The 24,022-nt window shown below is 28.1% G+C and overlaps 1 protein-coding gene and 1 long non-coding RNA gene across 4 annotated transcripts in view; one reads left to right on the top strand and one right to left on the bottom strand.

The window, feature by feature from the left end:
• Nucleotides 1-23,685, top strand: part of LOC140055144 (organic cation transporter protein-like) — a 51,429-nt gene extending 27,744 nt beyond the window's left edge. The window contains exons 8-10 of the mRNA XM_072100370.1: nucleotides 22,174-22,282; nucleotides 22,536-22,751; nucleotides 23,096-23,685. Of these exons, the coding sequence (XP_071956471.1) occupies nucleotides 22,174-22,282; nucleotides 22,536-22,751; nucleotides 23,096-23,177 (407 nt within the window). The 3' untranslated portion in view covers nucleotides 23,178-23,685. The remainder of the gene's footprint in view (nucleotides 1-22,173; nucleotides 22,283-22,535; nucleotides 22,752-23,095) is intronic.
• On the bottom strand, nucleotides 63-18,253 carry LOC140055146 (uncharacterized). 3 transcript variants are annotated; one of them, XR_011846631.1, is made up of 10 exons: nucleotides 18,114-18,245; nucleotides 17,422-17,469; nucleotides 17,163-17,264; nucleotides 16,732-16,837; nucleotides 16,362-16,458; nucleotides 15,990-16,035; nucleotides 14,076-14,172; nucleotides 13,702-13,747; nucleotides 721-836; nucleotides 63-459 (listed from the first exon to the last, which is right to left on the bottom strand). It is a non-coding gene; the product is annotated as an uncharacterized lncRNA (long non-coding RNA). The 3 variants fall into 3 exon arrangements; XR_011846632.1 differs by having other exon boundaries at nucleotides 15,990-16,458; nucleotides 16,732-16,832; nucleotides 18,114-18,253; XR_011846630.1 differs by having other exon boundaries at nucleotides 15,990-16,458; nucleotides 18,114-18,249.
• Nucleotides 23,686-24,022: the final 337 nt, after the last annotated feature.

A 24,022-nucleotide genomic window follows, 5' to 3' on the forward strand; every position in this document is an offset into this window, starting at 1 on the left:
TGTTTATTTAATCACAAATAGCAATATAATTCAATTAAAAAAAATTTTACTAAAATATCACAAACAACAAAACAAACAAACAAATATCTATAAACTACTCAAAAGAATTTTAGTTTGTTGCAAAATATTAATAAAACATAAATGTTCATTATACAAAATAATACAATAGTAAACTTCCATTTTATTGAGTAATGTTCTCATCATAGTACTTTGTAAGAAGACTCTGTTCAACTACATGCTTTTCCACTAAGGGTTACATTATGTAAGTTCCACCAATCCAGGTGCTCTTTCATATCTGTCCTCTATATGTATGTGGGCCATGTTTTGGAAGACTCAATCTACTACCAGAACAAGTGAGCCTCGAAACTGTAGAAATATGGATTATGGTGCTGGTGTAATGCTGTTTTGCTGCATTTGAATCATTCTATGCAAATGCTGCAAAGACCAAACATCAACTAACTGTGGGTAGAAAAAGAAAATAAACATGTTGAGAGTTCATTTTAAAAGACTAAAATAACTAACTTCAATTGTTTTAACAATGTCAATTTCTACATTTCTGTTTCCAGTCAAGTTAGTTTCTGATTGGCCTACATAGTTTTCACTATATTCTAATTGTAAGGATTTTATATTTGGTTTAATCAATTGCTTAGAACTTGTTTTGCACTTTATTTCATGAATATGGGTGGTTGGTTTTAATTGAGATAATTAAAAGTATCATACCAACATATATATAATTATGTAGGCCTATTTCCGTTCTTCTTGGTGTTTGGTATTTATTTTTCTTCATCTTCTTTCCCATTCAGTTTCTAATTATCTTGGTCACTGCTTCCATACAACTAAAATTAAACAGTAATAATATGAATGTGTTCTCAGCAAATCGAATGTTATCTCATATTATGTACATTGAAAAAAAATTATTAATTATCAACTAAACTTACTATTAAACTAAAAAATAACTAATTAATCATCTGCATCTACTATTATCAAATCAAGTAAACATTACAGATAGATCAACTACATTTATTGTGTTTAAATCAACTAAACATCTCAAATCAAATAAGTAATCCCTGACTCATCAACTACCTATGGTGTGTTTAAACCAACTAAACAATTACTAATTATCCACTACACTCAAATAAACTAAACTATTGATGTTTAAAAACTATGTTTATTATGTTCAAATCTACTAAACAATTACCAATTATCTATTTATCAGCTACACCTACTAATTATCATCAAATTAACTAAACAACTACTGGTTATTAAACTACATTTGTTATGATTAAATCAACTGAAATTACTAATTATCAACTACATTATTATTATCAAATAAACTAACCTATTGCTTTGTAATCAACTATGTCTATTGTGTTTAAATCTACTAAACAATTATTAATTATCAACTACACCTATCATCAAATCAATTAAACAATAAAACTTATCAACTATATCTACCATCACCAAATCAACTACTGATTAATAAACTAAATGTATTAGGTTTAAATAAACATGACTAATTATCAACTATATTTACTATAAAGTAAACAATTAATGAATAATCAACTACATGTATTATGTTTATATTTAAACCAACTAAACTAAACTGCATTCCTCTGTTTATATTAGTCCTACAACCAATAAATCAAACTACATTGTTGTGTTTAATTTTATCCTAAAGCAACCAATTAAACTGAACTGCATTCATCTGTTTATATTTGTCCTACAACCAATAAATCAAACTACATTGTTTTGTTTAATTTTATCATCAAGCAACCAACTAAACTGAACTGCATTCATCTGTTTATATTTGTCCTACAACCAATAAATCAAACTACATTGTTTTGTTTAATTTTATCATCAAGCAACCAACTAAACTGAACTGCATTCATCTGTTTATATTTGTCCTACAACCAATAGATCAAACTACATTGTTTTGTTTAATTTTATCATCAAGCAACCAACTAAACTGAACTGCATTCATCTGTTTATATTTGTCCTACAACCAATAAATCAAACTACATTGTTTTGTTTAATTTTATCATCAAGCAACCAACTAAACTAAACTGCATTCCTCTGTTTATATTTGTCATACAACCAATAAATCAAACTACATTGTTTTGTTTAATTTTATCATCAAGCAACCAACTAAACTGAACTGCATTCATCTGTTTATATTTGTCCTACAACCAATAGATCAAACTACATTTTTGTTTTTTATTTTGTCCTACAACAATTACCTAAACTGAACTGCATTCATCTGTTTATATTTGTCCTATAACCAGTAGATCAAACTACATTGTTGTGTTTAATTTTCTCCTAAAACAACCAACTAAACTGAACTGCATTCTTCTGTTTATATTTGTCCTACAACCAATAAATCAAACTACATTGTTGTGTTTAATTTTATCCTAAAGCAACCAATTAAACTGAACTGTATTCATCTGTTTATATTTGTCCTACAACCAATAGAAACAACTACATTGTTGTGTTTAATTTTGTCCTAAAACAACCAACTAAGCTGAACTGCATTCCTCTGTTTATATTTGTCCTACAACCAATAGATCAAACTACATTGTTTTGTTTAATTTTGTCCTAAAGCAACCAACTAAACTGAACTGTATTGCTGTCTACATTTGTCCCACAATCAACTAAAATAAACTTTAATTCCTCTGTTTAATTTTGGTATAAATCAACCAACTAAACTGAACTGTATTGCTGTCTACATTTGTCCCACAATCAACTAAACTAAACTTTAATTCCTCTGTTTAATTTTGGTATAAATCAACCAACTAAACTGAACTGTATTGCTGTCTATATTTGTCCCACAATCAACTAAACTAAACTTTAATTCCTCTGTTTAATTTTGGTATAAATCAACCAACTAAACTGAACTCTATTGCTGTCTATATTTGTCCCACAATCAACTAAATTAAACTATTATTCCTCTGTTTAATTTTGGCATAAATCAACCAACTAAACTGAACTGCATTCCTCTGTTTAATTTTGTCCTAAAACAACACTGACTAATTATCAACCAATTATCACAATTAATAATTATCAACTACACTTTCTATCATCAAATCAATTTAACAATTACTTATTAATCGACTACATTTATTGTGTTTAAATCAAATGAAAACTTGAAAATTACTAACTACATTTATTGTGTTGATAAGATGATCAGCTACATCTACAATCTAAACAAGTAAACAATTATTAAAGATGTATTGTCCCTTGAAACACAAAAAAATGAAGGTCAAAATGTTCTAAATTTAAAGTGGCCATATCAAAGTAATTTTAAAGTTATTCACTTTAAGTCGAAAATTTAAGCCAAAACAACAAGTTTACGTAATTAACAGGTAAATTAGTTTGATTACATTTCATCTGGAAAATCATCACGAGCGAAAGTAAACAAAGATTTCAAACCATGAGTACGCATTATGCATATGCTAAATTAGGATTGTTTACAACTCATCGCGGTTAAGAAGGTATTTTCACACAGATCATTAGGAAGTTTTATGATTATGCATACAGAGTAGCCAAACAAGCGCGTTTCATTATGGGATATGTTTTGATTGAAAACTTTGACTGGAAGTCAAAGTTATTTTTTTAACAAAAAAACGTCTGTATTTCAGTTAAATTTTTTTTTTTTTCGAAACATTTTTGGTGATAGTTAATAACTATTATGATACTTCAAAATGACCCACCTTTTTTTCGAAATCTTTTATTTTTTATTTTTTTGGAATTAGTCAAAGGGACAATACATCTTTAACTAATAAACTACATTTAAAACGTTTAAATCAACTAAACAGTTACTAATTCTTAACTACATCTGCTATCATCAAATAAACTAAACACTGACTAATTATCAACAATATCTACTGTCATAAAATCAAGTGAATACTTCCTGAATATTAAACTACATTTATTGTGTTTAAATCAACTAAACAATGACTAATTATCAACTACATTATTAAATATCAAATAAACTAACCTATTGCTGTTTAATCAACTAAGTCTATTGTGTTTAAATCTACTAAACAATTAATAATTATCAACTACACCTATCATCAAATCAATTAAACAATAATACTTATCAACGATATCTACTATCACCAAATCAACTAAACAACTACTGATTAATAAACTAAATGTATTACGTTTAAATAAACAATGACCAATTATCAACTATATTTACTATAAAGTAAACAATTATTGAATAATCAACTACATGTATTATGTTTATATTTAAACCAACTAAACTAAACTGCATTCATCTGTTTATATTAGTCCTACAACCAATAAATCAAACTACATTGTTGTGTTTAATTTTGTCCTAAAACAACCAACTAAACTGAACTGCATTCCTCTGTTCATATTTGTCCTACAACAATAGATCAAACTACATTGTTGTGTTTAATTTTATCCTACATCAATTAACTAAACTGAACTGCCTTCCCCTGTTTATATTTGTCTTACAACCAGTAGATCAAACTACATTGTTGTGTTTAATTTTTTCCTACAACAATTACCTAAACTGAACTGCATTCATCTCTTTATATTTGTCCTACAACAACAGATCAAACTACATTGTTGTGTTTAATTTTATCCTAAAGCAACCAACTAAACTGAACTGCATTCATCTGTTTATATTTGTCCTACAACAACATATCAAACTACATTGTTGTGTTTAATTTTGTCCTACAACAATTACCTAAACTGAACTGTATTCATCTGTTTATATTTGTCCTACAACTAATAGATCAAACTACATTGTTGTGTTTAATTTTGTCCTACAACAATTAACTAAACTGAACTGCATTCCCCTGTTTATATTTGTCTTACAACCAGTAGATCAAACTATATTGTTGTGTTTAATTTTTTCCTACAACAATTACCTAAACTGAACTGCATTCATCTGTTTATATTTGTCCTACAACAACAGATCAAACTACATTGTTGTGTTTAATTTTATCCTAAAGCAACCAACTAAACTGAACTGCATTCATCTGTTTATATTTGTCCTACAACAACAGATCAAACTACATTGTTGTGTTTAAATTTATCCTAAAGCAACCAACTAAACTGAACTGTATTCATCTGTTTATATTTGTCCTACAACAACAGATCAAACTACATTGTTGTGTTTAATTTTATCCTAAAGCAACCAACTAAACTGAACTGCATTCATCTGTTTATATTTGTCCTACAAACAATAAATCAAACTACATTGTTGTGCTTAATTTTATCCTAAAACAACCAACTAAACTGAACTGCATTCATCTGTTTATATTTGTCTTACAACCAATAGATCAAACTACTTTGTTGTGTTTAATTTTGGTATAAATCAATCAACTAAACTGAACTGTATTGCTGTCTACATTTGTCCCACACTCAACTAAACTAAACTTTAATTTCTCTGTTTAATTGGCATAAATCAACTACCTAAACTGAACTGCATTCATCTGTTTATATGTGTCCTACAAATAATAGATCAAACTACATTGTTGTGTTTAATTTTGTCCTACAACAATTACCTAAACTGAACTGCATTCATCTGTTTATATTTGTCTTACAACCAATAAATCAAACTACATTGTTGTGTTTAATTTTGTCCTAAAGCAACGAGCTAAACTGAACTGCATTCATCTGTTTATATTTGTCCTACAAACAATAGATCAAACTACTTTGATGTGTTTAATTTTGTCCTACAACAATTACCTAAACTGAACTGCATTCATCTGTTTATATTTGTCTTACAACCAGTAGATCAAACTACTTTGTTGTGTTTAATTTTGTCCTAAAACAACCAACTAAACTGAACTGCATTCATCTGTTTATATTTGTCCTACAACCAATAGATCAAACTACATTGTTGTGTTTAATTTTGTCCTAAATCAACCAACTAAACGGAACTGTATTGCTGTCTACATTTGTCTCACAATCAACTAAACTAAAGTTTAATTCCTCTGTTAAATTTTGGCATAAATCAACTAACCAAACTGCACTGCATTCCTCTGTTTAATTTTGGTATAAATCAACCAACTAAACTGAAATGTATTGCTGTCTACATTTGTCCCACAATCAACTAAACTAAACTTTAATTCCTTTGTATAATTTTGGCATAAATCAACTAACTAAACTGCACTGCATTCCTCTGTTTCATTTTGGTATAAATCAACCAACTAAACTGAACTGTATTGCTGTCTACATTTGTCCCACACTCAACTAAATTAACTTTAATTTCTCTGTTTAATTGGCATAAATCAACAAACTAAACTGAACTGCATTCCTCTGTTTAATTTTGGTATAAATCAACCAACTAAACTAAACTGTATTGCTGTCTACATTTGTCCCACACTCAACTAAACTAAACTTTAATTTCTCTGTTTAATTGGCATAAATCAACTACCTAAACTGAACTGCATTCATCTGTTCATATTTGTCCTACAACAATAGATCAAACTACATTGTTGTGTTTAATTTTATCCTACATCAATTAACTAAACTGAACTGCCTTCCCCTGTTTATATTTGTCTTACAACCAGTAGATCAAACTACATTGTTGTGTTTAATTTTTTCCTACAACAATTACCTAAACTGAACTGCATTCATCTCTTTATATTTGTCCTACAACAACAGATCAAACTACATTGTTGTGTTTAATTTTATCCTAAAGCAACCAACTAAACTGAACTGCATTCATCTGTTTATATTTGTCCTACAACAACATATCAAACTACATTGTTGTGTTTAATTTTGTCCTACAACAATTACCTAAACTGAACTGTATTCATCTGTTTATATTTGTCCTACAACTAATAGATCAAACTACATTGTTGTGTTTAATTTTGTCCTACAACAATTAACTAAACTGAACTGCATTCCCCTGTTTATATTTGTCTTACAACCAGTAGATCAAACTATATTGTTGTGTTTAATTTTTTCCTACAACAATTACCTAAACTGAACTGCATTCATCTGTTTATATTTGTCCTACAACAACAGATCAAACTACATTGTTGTGTTTAATTTTATCCTAAAGCAACCAACTAAACTGAACTGCATTCATCTGTTTATATTTGTCCTACAACCAATAGATCAAACTACATTGTTGTGTTTAATTTTGTCCTAAATCAACCAACTAAACGGAACTGTATTGCTGTCTACATTTGTCTCACAATCAACTAAACTAAAGTTTAATTCCTCTGTTAAATTTTGGCCTAAAGCAACGAGCTAAACTGAACTGCATTCATCTGTTTATATTTGTCCTACAAACAATAGATCAAACTACTTTGATGTGTTTAATTTTGTCCTACAACAATTACCTAAACTGAACTGCATTCATCTGTTTATATTTGTCTTACAACCAGTAGATCAAACTACTTTGTTGTGTTTAATTTTGTCCTAAAACAACCAACTAAACTGAACTGCATTCATCTGTTTATATTTGTCCTACAACCAATAGATCAAACTACATTGTTGTGTTTAATTTTGTCCTAAATCAACCAACTAAACGGAACTGTATTGCTGTCTACATTTGTCTCACAATCAACTAAACTAAAGTTTAATTCCTCTGTTAAATTTTGGCATAAATCAACTAACCAAACTGCACTGCATTCCTCTGTTTAATTTTGGTATAAATCAACCAACTAAACTGAAATGTATTGCTGTCTACATTTGTCCCACAATCAACTAAACTAAACTTTAATTCCTTTGTATAATTTTGGCATAAATCAACTAACTAAACTGCACTGCATTCCTCTGTTTCATTTTGGTATAAATCAACCAACTAAACTGAACTGTATTGCTGTCTACATTTGTCCCACACTCAACTAAATTAACTTTAATTTCTCTGTTTAATTGGCATAAATCAACAAACTAAACTGAACTGCATTCCTCTGTTTAATTTTGGTATAAATCAACCAACTAAACTAAACTGTATTGCTGTCTACATTTGTCCCACACTCAACTAAACTAAACTTTAATTTCTCTGTTTAATTGGCATAAATCAACTACCTAAACTGAACTGCATTCATCTGTTCATATTTGTCCTACAACAATAGATCAAACTACATTGTTGTGTTTAATTTTATCCTACATCAATTAACTAAACTGAACTGCCTTCCCCTGTTTATATTTGTCTTACAACCAGTAGATCAAACTACATTGTTGTGTTTAATTTTTTCCTACAACAATTACCTAAACTGAACTGCATTCATCTCTTTATATTTGTCCTACAACAACAGATCAAACTACATTGTTGTGTTTAATTTTATCCTAAAGCAACCAACTAAACTGAACTGCATTCATCTGTTTATATTTGTCCTACAACACCATATCAAACTACATTGTTGTGTTTAATTTTGTCCTACAACAATTACCTAAACTGAACTGTATTCATCTGTTTATATTTGTCCTACAACTAATAGATCAAACTACATTGTTGTGTTTAATTTTGTCCTACAACAATTAACTAAACTGAACTGCATTCCCCTGTTTATATTTGTCTTACAACCAGTAGATCAAACTATATTGTTGTGTTTAATTTTTTCCTACAACAATTACCTAAACTGAACTGCATTCATCTGTTTATATTTGTCCTACAACAACAGATCAAACTACATTGTTGTGTTTAATTTTATCCTAAAGCAACCAACTAAACTGAACTGCATTCATCTGTTTATATTTGTCCTACAACAACAGATCAAACTACATTGTTGTGTTTAAATTTATCCTAAAGCAACCAACTAAACTGAACTGTATTCATCTGTTTATATTTGTCCTACAACAACAGATCAAACTACATTGTTGTGTTTAATTTTATCCTAAAGCAACCAACTAAACTGAACTGCATTCATCTGTTTATATTTGTCCTACAAACAATAAATCAAACTACATTGTTGTGCTTAATTTTATCCTAAAACAACCAACTAAACTGAACTGCATTCATCTGTTTATATTTGTCTTACAACCAATAGATCAAACTACTTTGTTGTGTTTAATTTTGGTATAAATCAATCAACTAAACTGAACTGTATTGCTGTCTACATTTGTCCCACACTCAACTAAACTAAACTTTAATTTCTCTGTTTAATTGGCATAAATCAACTACCTAAACTGAACTGCATTCATCTGTTTATATGTGTCCTACAAATAATAGATCAAACTACATTGTTGTGTTTAATTTTGTCCTACAACAATTACCTAAACTGAACTGCATTCATCTGTTTATATTTGTCTTACAACCAATAAATCAAACTACATTGTTGTGTTTAATTTTGTCCTAAAGCAACGAGCTAAACTGAACTGCATTCATCTGTTTATATTTGTCCTACAAACAATAGATCAAACTACTTTGATGTGTTTAATTTTGTCCTACAACAATTACCTAAACTGAACTGCATTCATCTGTTTATATTTGTCTTACAACCAGTAGATCAAACTACTTTGTTGTGTTTAATTTTGTCCTAAAACAACCAACTAAACTGAACTGCATTCATCTGTTTATATTTGTCCTACAACCAATAGATCAAACTACATTGTTGTGTTTAATTTTGTCCTAAATCAACCAACTAAACGGAACTGTATTGCTGTCTACATTTGTCTCACAATCAACTAAACTAAAGTTTAATTCCTCTGTTAAATTTTGGCATAAATCAACTAACCAAACTGCACTGCATTCCTCTGTTTAATTTTGGTATAAATCAACCAACTAAACTGAAATGTATTGCTGTCTACATTTGTCCCACAATCAACTAAACTAAACTTTAATTCCTTTGTATAATTTTGGCATAAATCAACTAACTAAACTGCACTGCATTCCTCTGTTTCATTTTGGTATAAATCAACCAACTAAACTGAACTGTATTGCTGTCTACATTTGTCCCACACTCAACTAAATTAACTTTAATTTCTCTGTTTAATTGGCATAAATCAACAAACTAAACTGAACTGCATTCCTCTGTTTAATTTTGGTATAAATCAACCAACTAAACTAAACTGTATTGCTGTCTACATTTGTCCCACACTCAACTAAACTAAACTTTAATTTCTCTGTTTAATTGGCATAAATCAACTACCTAAACTGAACTGCATTCATCTGTTTATATTTGTCCTACAACTAATAGATCGAACTACATTGTTGTGTTTAATTTTGTCCTACAACAATTAACTAAACTGAACTGCATTCCCCTGTTTATATTTGTCCAAAAACCAATAAATCAAACTACATTGTATTTTTTAATTTTGTCCTACAACAGATACCTAAACTGAACTGCATTCATCTGTTTATATTTGTCCTACAACTAATAGATCAAACTACATTGGTGTGTTTAATTTTGTCCTGAATCAACTAAACATTTACTAATTATCAACTACATTTACTTTCATAGAATCAAGTAAATATGTAGTAATTGATCAACTACATTTATTGTGTTTAAATCAACTAAATAATTACTGAATAAATTACATTTATTGTGTTTAAATCAACTAAACAAATACTGATTAAACTACATTTGTTGTGTTTAAATCAACTAAACAATTCTAATTATTAACTACACCTACTATCATCAAATAAACTAAACAATTACTAAATTATCAACTATATGTTGTGTTTAAATAACTAAATATTTACTGAACAATAAACTACATTTATTGTGATTAAATCAACTAAACAATGACTGATAAATTGACTACACTTGCTATTATCAAATCAACTAAACAATAACTAAATAATCAACTACATCTATTATGTTTAAATCAGCTAAACAATTACTGATTAAACTACATTTATTGTGTTTAAATCAACTAAACAATTACTGAATTATCAACTATGTTTTGTTTAAATAACTAAATATTTACTGAAAAACTACTATCATCAAATCAACTAAACAATTACTGATTAAACTACATTTATTGTGTTTAAATCAACTAAACAATTACTGATTATCAACTACGTCTACTATTATCAAATGAACTAAACAATTCATGATAAAGTAACTAAATTCATTGTGTTTAAATCAACTAAACAATTACTAATTATCAACTACATCTACCATCTTTAAATCAACTAAACAATTCCTGATAAATCAACTAAATTTATTGTGTTTAAATCAACTAAACAATAACTAAATAATAAACTACATGTATTATGTTTAAATTAGCTAAACAATTACTGATTAAACTACATTTGTTGTGTTTAAATCAACTAAACAATCCTAACTATTAACTAAACATACTATAAATCAAGTCAACTAAACAATTACTGAATTATCAAAAATATGTTGTGTTTAAATAACTATTTTTCTAAATAACTACATTTATTCTGAACTACGCCTACTCTCATAAAATTAAGTAACTATTTACTGATAAATCAACTAAACTATCCTAACTATTAACTACACTTACTATCATCAATTAATAAATAATCAAATACATTTATTATGCTTAAATCAGCTAAACAATTACTAATTAAACTATATTTAATGTGATTAAATCAACTAAACAATTACTAATTATCAACTAAATCTACCATCTTTAAATAAACTAAACAATTCCTGATAAATCAACTAAATTTATTGTGTTTAAATCAACTAAGCAATTACTAATTATCAACTATATCTAGCATCTTTAAATCAACTAAACAATTACTGATAAATCAACTAAATTTATTGCATTTTTTTCAACTAACCAATTACTGATTATCAACTACACCTACTCTCATAAAATTAAGTAAATATTTACTGATAAATCAACTAAATTTATTGTGTTTAATCAACTAAACAATTACTGACTATCAACTATATCAACCATCTTTAAATCAACTAAACAATTACTGATAAGTAAACTAAATTTATTGTGTTTAAATCAACTAAACAATTACTGATTATCAACTACGTCTACTATCATCAAATGAACTAAACAATTCCTGATAAATCAACTAAATTTATTGTGTTTAAATCAACTAAACTATCCTAACTATTAACTACACCTACTATCATAAAATCAACTAAACAATTACTAAATAATCAACTAAATGTATTGTGTTTAAATCAACTAAACAATTACTAATTGTCAACTACATCTACTCTCATAAAATTAAGTAAATATTTACTGATAAATCAACTAAATTTATTGTGTTTAAATCAACTAAACAATTACTGATTATCAACTACGTCTACTATTATCAAATGAACTAAACAATTCATGATAAAGTAACTAAATTCATTGTGTTTAAATCAACTAAACAATTACTAATTATCAACTACATCTACCATCTTTAAATCAACTAAACAATTCCTGATAAATCAACTAAATTTATTGTGTTTAAATCAACTAAACAATAACTAAATAATAAACTACATGTATTATGTTTAAATTAGCTAAACAATTACTGATTAAACTACATTTGTTGTGTTTAAATCAACTAAACAATAACTAAATAATAAACTACATGTATTATGTTTAAATTAGCTAAACAATTACTGATTAAACTACATTTGTTGTGTTTAAATCAACTAAACAATCCTAACTATTAACTAAACATACTATAAATCAAGTCAACTAAACAATTACTGAATTATCAAAAATATGTTGTTTAAATAACTATTTTTCTAAATAACTACATTTATTCTGAACTACGCCTACTCTCATAAAATTAAGTAAATATTTACTGATAAATCAACTAAACTATCCTAACTATTAACTACACTTACTATCATCAATTACTAAATAATCAAATAAATTTATTATGTTTAAATCAGCTAAACAATTACTAATTAAACTATATTTATTGTGATTAAATCAACTAAACAATTACTAATTATCAACTAAATCTACCATCTTTAAATCAACTAAACAATTTCTGATAAATCAACTAAATTTATTGTGTTTAAATCAACTAAGCAATTACTAATTATCAACTATATCTACCATCTTTAAATCAACTAAACAATTACTGATAAATCAACTAAATTTATTGCATTTTATTCAACTAACCAATTACTGATTATCAACTACACCTACTCTCATAAAATTAAGTAAATATTTACTGATAAATCAACTAAATTTATTGTGTTTAAATCAACTACACTTACTATCATCAAATCAACTAAACAATAACTAAATAATCAACTACATTTATTATGTTTAAATTAGCTAAACAATTACTGATTGAACTACATTTGTTATCTTTAAATCAACAAAACAATTACTGATTAAACTATATTTAACTACATTTGTTGTGTTTAAATCAACTAAACAATCCTAACTATTAACTACAAATACTATAAATCAAGTCAACTAAACAATTACTGAATTATCAAAAATATTTTGTGTTTAAGTAACTATTTTACTGAATAATAAACTACATTTATTTTGAAACTACACCTACTATCATCAAATCAACTAAAGAATTACTGATTAAACTACATTTAATAAGTTGAAATCAACTAAACAGTTAGTAATTCTCAACTACACCTACTAAACAATAACTAAATAATCAACTATTTTGTTATGATTGATCAGCTACATTCATTCTGTTTAAATCAACTAAAGAATGACTATTATCAACTACACCTACTATCATTAAACTAACTACATCTATTGTGGGCATCAGTTATATGGTGGTTTATTAGTAGTTTAAATAAAAGTAACATATTAGTAAAGCAAAAAACAATAAATTTAAAGTTAATTAATTACCTGAAGAATGTTGTGAAGTGGCGGTTGATTGAAACCACAGCAGAAACTGAAAGTATATAAAAAAAAAACAACAACAAAATCAATTGATATTCAATAATCAAATCCAGTTTTGGGTTTACAATAATTCCACAAAAATTGCCCCAGATTTCTTCATAACAAATCATTCTCATTTTATTTTAACTGTAAAACATCCGTTACTCTTTTGAAAAAAAAATGGGTAGGTTATATTATATATTGTGGCATTGCCTTGAGTGCTCTGTTATTTAATATTAATCTTATAGATGGGTTAATAAATGGGTTAATGTTCATTTTAAAATAATTAAATAATTAAACTACAGTAATTGCTATAATATAATACTAGTCTTATATTTAACCATCTTCTCTTGTTTCCCCTTCATTTTATCTTCCTTCATCTTGTTATTTGGTATCTTCCTCTTCTAAAATCATATTATCAATTATCTTCTTCACGTTCTAAGAAGACAAAACATGTAGTTAGAGCTAACACAGATATAAACTGAGTAATAAGAGATAAAATGTAACACAGATACAAGTAGTGTTCTCAAATAATTAGATTAACAACTACATCTATTATGTTTAAATCAGCTAAACAATTATTGAGGAAACTACATTTATTATGTTTAAATCAACTAAACAATAACTAAATAATCAACTACATGTATTGTGATTAAATCAACACCTGCTAAGTTACACCTACTATCATGTAGACAAGTAAACACTTACTAATTATTAAACTACATTTATTATGATTAAATTATCTAAACAAATACTAATAATAAATTACACCTAATATCATTAAATAAACTAAACAGTCCCTGACTAATCAACTAAATGTATTGTGTTTATATCAACTAAACAATTACTGATTAAACTACATTCGTTGTGTTTAAATTAACTAAACATTGAATATTCATCAACTACACTTACAATGATAAAATCAACTAAACAATTACTGATTAAACTAAATTTGTTGTGTTTAAATCAACTAAACAATCTTAACTATTAACTACACCTACTACTGTATTACCAAACCAAGTAAACAATTACTAAATTATCTATATGTTTAAATAACTAAATATTTACTGAATAATAAACTACATTTATTGTGATTAAATCAACTAATCTATGACTGATACATTAACTACACTTACTATCATCAAATCAACTAAACAATAACTAAATAATCAACTACATTAATTGTGTTGAAATATACTAAATACCTAATAATTCTCAACTACACTTTCTATCGTCAAATCAACAAAACAATTACTAATTAATCAATCAACTACATCTATTGTGTTTAAATAACTAAATATTTACTGAATAATAAACTACATTTATTGTGATTAAATCAACTAAAGAATGACTGATAAACTAACTACATTTTCTATCATCAAATCAACTAAACAATAACTAAATAATCAACTACATCTATTGTGTTTAAATAAACTAAACAGTTAACAATTCTCAACTACACCTACTATTTTTAAATCAACTAAGCAATTCCTGATAAATCAACAACATTTATGTTTAAGTCATCCACATGTATTGTGTTGATAAGTTGATCAGCTACACCTACTATTATCTAAACAAGTAAACAGTTATTAACTAATAAACTACAGTTAATAAGTTTAAATCAACTAAACAATGACTAATTCTCAACTACAATTACTATCATCAAATCAATTAAATAATAACTAAATAAGCAACTCATTTTTTTTGGTTTAAATCACCTAAACAATTACTAATTAAAACTACATTTATTGTATTTAAATCAACTAAACATTTACTAATTATCAACTACATCTACTTTCATAGAATATACTTACTAATTGATCAACTATATTTGTTGTGATTAAATCAACTAAACAATTATTGATTAAACTACATTTGTTGGTAACTAAATAATCAACTACATTAATTGTGTTTAAAATCTGCTAAACAATTACTGATTATAAACTACATATACTATTATTAAATTAACTAAGCAATTCCTGATAAACCAACTACATTTATTGTGTTTTTTAATCATCTAAAAAATTAGTAATTATCAACTACATCTACTCTCATGAAATCAAGTAAATAATTACTGATTGATCAACTACATTCATTGTGTTTAATTCAACTAAAGAATGACTAATTATCAACTACACCTACTCTCATAAAAATTAACTCCATTTATTGTGGTGGTTTATTAGTAGTTTAAATAAGTAACATGTTAGTAAAGCAAAAAACATAAAACTCAAAATATCATATATTTAATCAATTACCTGAAGAATTTTGTGAAGTGGCAGATGATTGAAACCAAAGCAGAAACTGAAAGTATATAAAAAAAAAAAACAACAACAAAATCAATTAATATTCAATAATCAAATCCAGTTTAGGGTTTACAATAATTCCACAAAAATTGTCCCAGATTTCTTCATAAAAAATCTTTCTCATTTTATTTCAATTGTAAGACATCCGTTACTCTTTTGATAAAAAAAAATTGGTAGGTTATATTATATATTGTGGCATTGACTTGGGTGCTCTGTTATTTAATATTAATCTTATAGATAGAAAAAAAATGGGTTAATATTCATTTTATAATAATTAAACTATTACAGTAATTGCTATAATATAATACTAGTCTTATATTTAACCATCTTCTCTTGTTTCCCCTTCATTTTATCTTCCTTCATCTTGTTATTTGGTATCTTCCTCTTCTAAAATCATATTATCAATTATCTTCTTCACGTTCTAAGAAGACAAAATATGCAGTTAGAGCTAACAGAGATATAAACTGAGTAATAAGAGATAAAATGTAACACAGATAAAAGTATAACTACTTGAATGTTGTGTTCTCAACTGATTACATTAATCATTGTTTACTAATATCTATACTTTTCAGTTAGCGTGTCTGCTGTTTTTGAGTTCATGATCAAGGATAGGCTTACATATAGAAATATATTAATCCATGATTTTAACAATTGCAATGGGCATAAAGTCAATTATAATAAGTAAATGATTTACCTTTTTAATTAAAAGAACAGAGCACTGTTACTGTTGCTTCCTGATTGGTATTCCTCATGGATTTACATTTCCCTTCAATTATAATTACACCTGGCACTGTTCTATTCTAAGAAAGAAATTGTTATGCATTATAAACACAACTAAACTTAGATGATATTCAATAGTGTGTTTTAACATTGTTTTCATTAAACATGGATGATGAAATAAAATTAATTTATGTTATAGAGAAACAATTAAGTCGAATAAGGTGACATGTTTTAGAAGCAGTAGCATTTGAAATAATAAATAGAACATTGTGTTAGCGGTGATGTAATGTATTTTTCTAATGTTGGGAAAGAATGGAACATATTTTGATATAATGGATATCAATTTTGTATATTATTAGTATAGTTAGTAGTGACAAATGCACCAATAAAAACATATTTAGTTACCAGTATTCACTCCTTGTTCACTGCATGCACACATAACTTGTTTCCATTGATGAAAAACAGTGTTACTAAAGAAATTGCTGGATAAACTACATAAGAATAAAACTAGAAAAAAAACTTGTTAAATTATGAAATTGCTATAGATTAAAGTTCATTTGGTTTATATTTTGTATGATGATTCTGTTTGTTTTTTAATAGTAAAAAAAAAATCAGTAATCGTATTTAAAAGTAAATATTCTCAATACAATAAATTTAAAATTACCATACTAAATTCTGGTACCGTATTGTTTCTGAAGAGGCATCAATTTATCTGAAAAACAAAGAAAGAAATGAAGTTTAGAGAGATATTACTAATACTAGGCCTAGGCCTAGTAGTATATTGGATAAATAAAAAACATGGTCTGAATACACTAAACCAGCCTGAATGTCTAAAATAATAATATTAGCCTAACCAAAAACACTACAGTAATATAATAATAAATTATTTGCTTTATAAATAACACTATGTAAGAATTAGGATTGTGTGCATAGACCTAGTTTGATAAGCACAACAATGTCCAAGAAGAAACTAGGCCTAGGCCTAGCCTAGGCTAGTAGGCCTAGCCTAGTAGTAGGGGGTAGGCCTAGCTAGGGCTAGGCCTCAAAAGCAGAAGAAGCAGAAGCCTAATTGCTTAATGTTTATAGGTAGAGTAGGCCTCTAGGCCTTATTTACAAACAAGTGAAAAAGTACAGGTAGGCCTAACCTAGACCGGCTTGGGAATAAAACTACTCTCCTTGTGTACTAACATTTTAGGCATAACTAAGGTCTGGCCTATGTAGGCCTAGGCCTAGGTAGACTTTATTTAGGGCCTTGCCTACTAGGCTAGGCCTAGTTTATAAGGCCTATCAGCCTAATATTAAACCTTAAGAACTAATATCCATAAAGAAAACAACAACTAATGTCTTAACACTTACTTTAGATTAATTTTTGTAAGGTTTACTAGGAAATAAACCATTAGTAAACAGAGTATTCTTTTAAAAACTCGGAGATAACTTTCGTTGAGTTTTTTAATTTGTCTCGATTTTGGGTCAGGCTAAGGCTAGCCTTAACTTAATATTTAAACATGTTTACTGTGTAATTAATATATGAAGATCAGTAAAATATTATTATAATTATTTGTTAACAAATAAATTATTTGTTTTATTGTTGAAAAGTGTAATTAAGTGATGTTTTTTAACCGTAAAAAACTCTTTTTGTCGAGGTAACAAAAAAAAACCGCCCTCAACAACAAAATATCAAGAAAAGTAGAGCTAGCGCCTTAAATATGGAAAATTTAAATTTATCATAAATAATTAAAAAATAAACTAACAATTTTCATATTAATACCATATAATCAAAGTAATAAAATGACAACATTCCGTGAGTTTCAGCTGATTTAACAAATTATAGTCAAAGTTACGAGGTATGCTATATTTGGACTTAAGCAGGTTTCTGCCATCTACCAAAGGTTAATTTGCTTATATCTCAAAGAAAAAAAATCAAAACGTATCAAAACTTCACCATTATAAACTACACACATATATAGACCTACTGCCAAAAAAATGAAATTTAAAGTTAAGTATTTCTGCGACCATCGCCAAATGTGCTATTTCCAAGCAGGTAAATGCCATATGTTTTGGCCAAAAAAATACCAAAGAAAAAAAATTAAATTTGACCATTTATAATAATCGTACGTACATGAAACTTCTCAGACTTCTTCTGTATATGTTATTTTATCGTATACAAAAAAGAAAATTTAATTTCCATTGTTTAACAAAAAATGGCGATAATAAAACGAAAAACATCATTTGTCGTCAAATACGGTCGATGAAAAACATTACCCGATAAGAAGGCCAAGTTCAGAAACCGATTTCTTAAAAAGTGGTGGTTAACGAAGGCTGGGTGAGTGATATGATCAAAAGAAACATTTTATCTATGTTTATGTGAAAATCCGATCAAAATTAGTTACCTAAAAGAAAAGATATAGCAAAACTCTATATATGGTTTTGTGAGAAATTATGGCATTTTCCTGCTATATACGAACAGTGCATTAACATAGGAAATCCCTATCTCGTTTCACTGTAAACGCAAGCAGGCAAATGCCAATAGATCTAGCGACGATATATATCGATGGGTCCAAGCAGGTAAATGCCATGTGATCTGTATATATATATATATATATATATATATATATATATATATATATATAAACACAACAGGCAAAGAACATTAATTCTAAACCGCCCGATGATATACTAAATTTAATTAATTAATTTGAATATATATATATATATATATATATATATATATATATATATATATATATATATATATATACATCAGGCAATGAACATTGATTCTAAACCGCCCGGTAATATACTGAAATTTAATTAATTAATTTGAAACGATAAAGATGAGGAAATCTGTGAGAATGATAAAAAGTCGCCCCAACCGAGACTCGAACTTGGACCGCCTGCTTGATATGCAGATGTCCTAACCACTGGGGCTTTCATGGTATTGTTCAAACTCGATTGGATAGCGACTCTTTAACATTCTCGGCGTGGTACGGTGGAACAGCACTAGTCCTCAGTTGTACGCACGCGCACCAGAGATCAAATTGATACGCCCTCATCTTTCAGTATTTTTATTCACGAGGCGGGATCTCCGAAGAGATACTTTTATAATATATATAAACACATCAGCCAATGAACATTAATTCTAAACCGCCCGGTGATATACTGAAATTTAATTAATTAATTTGAAACGATAATGATGAGGAAATCTGTGAGAATGAGAAAAAGTCGCCCCAACCGAGACTCGAACTCGGACCGCCTGCTTGATATGCAATACCATGAAAGCCCCAGTGGTCTAATGGTTAGGACATCTGCATGATATGATACTGAAAGATGAGGGCGTATCAATTTGATCTCTGGTGCGCGTGCGTACAACTGAGGACTAGTGCTGTTCCACCGTACCACGCCGAGTCGCTATCCAATCGAGTTTGAACAATACCATGAAAGCCCCAGTGGTCTAATGGTTAGGACATCTGCATATCAAGCAGGCGGTCCGAGTTCGAGTCTCGGTTGAGGCGACTTTTTCTCATTCTCACAGATTTCCTCATCTTTATCGTTTCAAATTATATATATATATATATATATATATATATAAACACATCAGGCAAAGAACATTAATTCTAAACCGCCCGGTGATATACTGAAATTTAATTAATTAATTGGATAGCGACTCTTTCACACTCTCGGCGTGGTACGGCGGAACAGGACTAGTCCTCAATTGTACGCACGCGCACAAGAGATAAAATTGATACGCCCTCATCTTTCAGTATTTTAATTCACGAGGCGGGATCTCCGAAGAGATACTTTTATATATATAAACACATCAGGCAAAGAACATTAATTCTAAACCGCTCGGTGATATACTGAAATGTAATTAATTAATTTGAAACGATAAAGATGAGGAAATCTGTGAGAATGAGAAAAAGTCCCCCCAACCGAGATTCGAACTCGGACTGTCTGCTTGATATGCAGCTGTCCTAACCATTAGACCACTGGGGCTTTCATGGTATTGTTCAAACTCGATTGGATAGGGACTCTTTCACACTCTCTAACACAATTTACATCAGGTGGTTAAAATCAGTACTGAAAGTACGAGCCAACTTTATATACCACGAATTTTGCCCTTACGTATAATATATATACGTATAATTACCTTACGTATAATATATATACGTAAGGGCAAAATTCGTGGTATATAAAGTTGGTTCGTCCTTTCAGTACTGATTTTAACCACCTGATGTAAATTGTGTTAGATAATTAGTTATTGACAATTAAAACGAATTTTAGGTTCAACGATTTGCCCCAAATAGAATAGAGATGTTTTCCGATCGTGGTATACACTGTCTAATGAATTACCATCTTGAAAAATACCCGCACACAATAATACGAGGATGCTTCGCATTACCCATTTCTTCCTCCTAAAATAATTATTTTTACTATCTGAAAACCGGTTGAACAGCTCCAGTACAGCATCATAATGTTGAAGCCGATTTTCTTCAAAAAATGCCATTTTGATAGATTTTATATACGTTTATAGGCCTACAAATGTATTGATTTGCGATGAATGGAACATTCCAAATTATTTGGTTTAACACAAGTAGGTAAATTTATGGGCCATTGAAAAATCTTAAAACCTTAAGGTATAGTATTGCAATACCCTTGAAAATACTGTAAATACGCATTAACCACTTCAGGTCGCCATTTGAATCGCAAATTTCTTACTTTGAGTGTTGGTACTGTTAGATATAATATAAAAATATATACAAATAAACTTTATTACTGTGAGCGTGGGAGGTCCTACTGATTATAAAAACACAGTTTTAACAAATTAATGATTAAATCGCAAATGTTTTACTGTATTTAGTGGTATATTATTTATAGGCCTATAAAACATGAAATAAATATTTCGTTACTGTACTGAGTTGGATAAAGAATATATTTAAACAGTCCCCATCCCTCAACACTAATGTTACATACCAAACACAAATTGGGTTTGTTTAAATGAGTCCAAATCAATAATTTGGACTCATTTTCTGACAAGTTTCTCTTTCGGAAGTAATTCACAGGGTGCTAGTTTAAATCAGCGTCTGTCTATTTATTCGTTTCTGTAAACGACAATGTATTTTACGGTACGACGTACATTTGAACTTTTTTACGCTGAAATTACTGTGTAACTATCTGTGGGCACGACCTAGATCTTGTCTACAATATTATTCATGATGCCAGAATTCACGTGTTCAATGAGACAATATCTTTCTCTCTTTCTCTGTAGATATGATACTGGAAAGATATAACATTTTTTAAATGTAGATACTGTGAAGCTAGCTCATAATAATTGAAAATTGACATGCGCTAATAACTCATATTCAAAACAAAATATAACCATTAATATTTATTTGTTTGTTTTGTCTTTGTTTACAAGCAACTGGATTATGGAAGATCACAACAGCTATGATTGGTAAATTTAGTGTGACGTTTGCATTTGCTTTAATTTATCTGTTTGCAGCTGAAATATTCCCAACTCCAGTCAGGTAATAAAGAATACAAAATGTGCCATTCATTATTGATCGATACTGAACATGTTGTTTAGAATTAACTTACCAATATTATTGCAATTTCATTTTGATTATCATGATTTTAATTAGTATAATAATAATGCTAATGATAATAATAATGATAATGCTAATAATGCTAATGATAATGATATTTATAGGCCTAGAGACTCTTATTATAAAATAATTGTCTCAACCAAGACAACTATTAAATATTTAATACATTTTTTAGGGTCATTGGTGTTGGTGCTTCATCCATCTCAGCAATTGTCGGAGGAATTATTGCTCCGTTACTACTTGAATTAAGTGTGCTATGGGAACCACTTCATCTTTTATGTTTTGGGAGTCTGTCTATTACTGCCGGAATATTCACATTAATTTTACCAGAAACCAATGGAAAACAGCTTCCAGAGACTTTAGAAGAAGGAGAAAACTTTGGAAATTCAAAGTACGTGATATTATAGTCCACATATAGAAAACTACAATCTGGTCTCCAAATTGTGAGATTTTTAAAGAACTAATTGACACCAAACTGTTACCATTTTTCTTCTCGTCTATCAGATGATTTTAATTCAAGACCGATACCACGTTTATAAATGTAAAAAGACGTGAGATTGAAGATTTCTGTTAACAACGTTATACTATTCCGGTCCTGGATTATAGAGAATTAACCAAGAAATCAGCCAAAGTACTACTTTTAAAACAGTGTTGTTGTTCTATTACTTATTTACACGTTTAAGTTATTTAGAAACAATATATTAGTTAACGTATCTCCTTTTGTTTCTCTTACAGAAAGTCGGCTTGTGTCGTTTCTTATAATGAACGAGAAAAAAGTGTAGACGAAGAATTGGTTGAACTAAAACCATCCGTTTAAACAATTATTAGTTGTTGTAAACGTACTGATTCCTATTAAACTGTAACGTAATTATTCTTATTATCATCCAATATTATTCACCTGCTGTATAATTTCCACATTAACGGGTTAAGGTAAAGTTATGAATAAACTTAGTATTAACTCATTGAAATGGTATTTTAAATGGTATTTCCTAATATAGGCAAATCGTCTAATATATTTATTATCAAATAAAGATATACTGTATTTATTTATATTTATTCATATATTTGAAAACCATTGATTGTTAAAATCAAATGTGATTCTTATTGTAGAATAGAATATTATATAACACCTACATAAATTCCTTTCATTTAATCGGACGATTGTGGCTCACATGGCGTGCAATCGTATGCACTATTAAACGATCTTTTGGCGTTTGGATAATATTTTGTTTTATACAGTACTATTGCTTTTGAAATACAACAGTGCCACCTATTTTGTACTTTCGCCGCGATTTGAATGTTATGTTTTTCGCGATGGAAGTAAATTTCTGGATATATATATATATATATATATATATATATATATATATATATATATATATATATATATATATATATATATATATATATATAAATCTAGATCAAATAAGTTAAAACTGCCTCAATATAGATTTATTTTAACGACATGTTTCGGGCATAGCCCATCATCAGGTGAAAAGAATTGTAACAAAGGATAACATATATAAGTCACAAAATTACATAATAAAACAAATCAACCAATCAAAGATGTTAACAAACAAAAGGCATAGGCATAGTATATATATACATATATATATATATATATATATATATATATATATATATATATATATATATATATAT

This window comes from Antedon mediterranea, chromosome 7, assembly GCF_964355755.1.
Source record: "Antedon mediterranea chromosome 7, ecAntMedi1.1, whole genome shotgun sequence".
Taxonomy (NCBI): Eukaryota; Metazoa; Echinodermata; class Crinoidea; order Comatulida; family Antedonidae; genus Antedon; species Antedon mediterranea.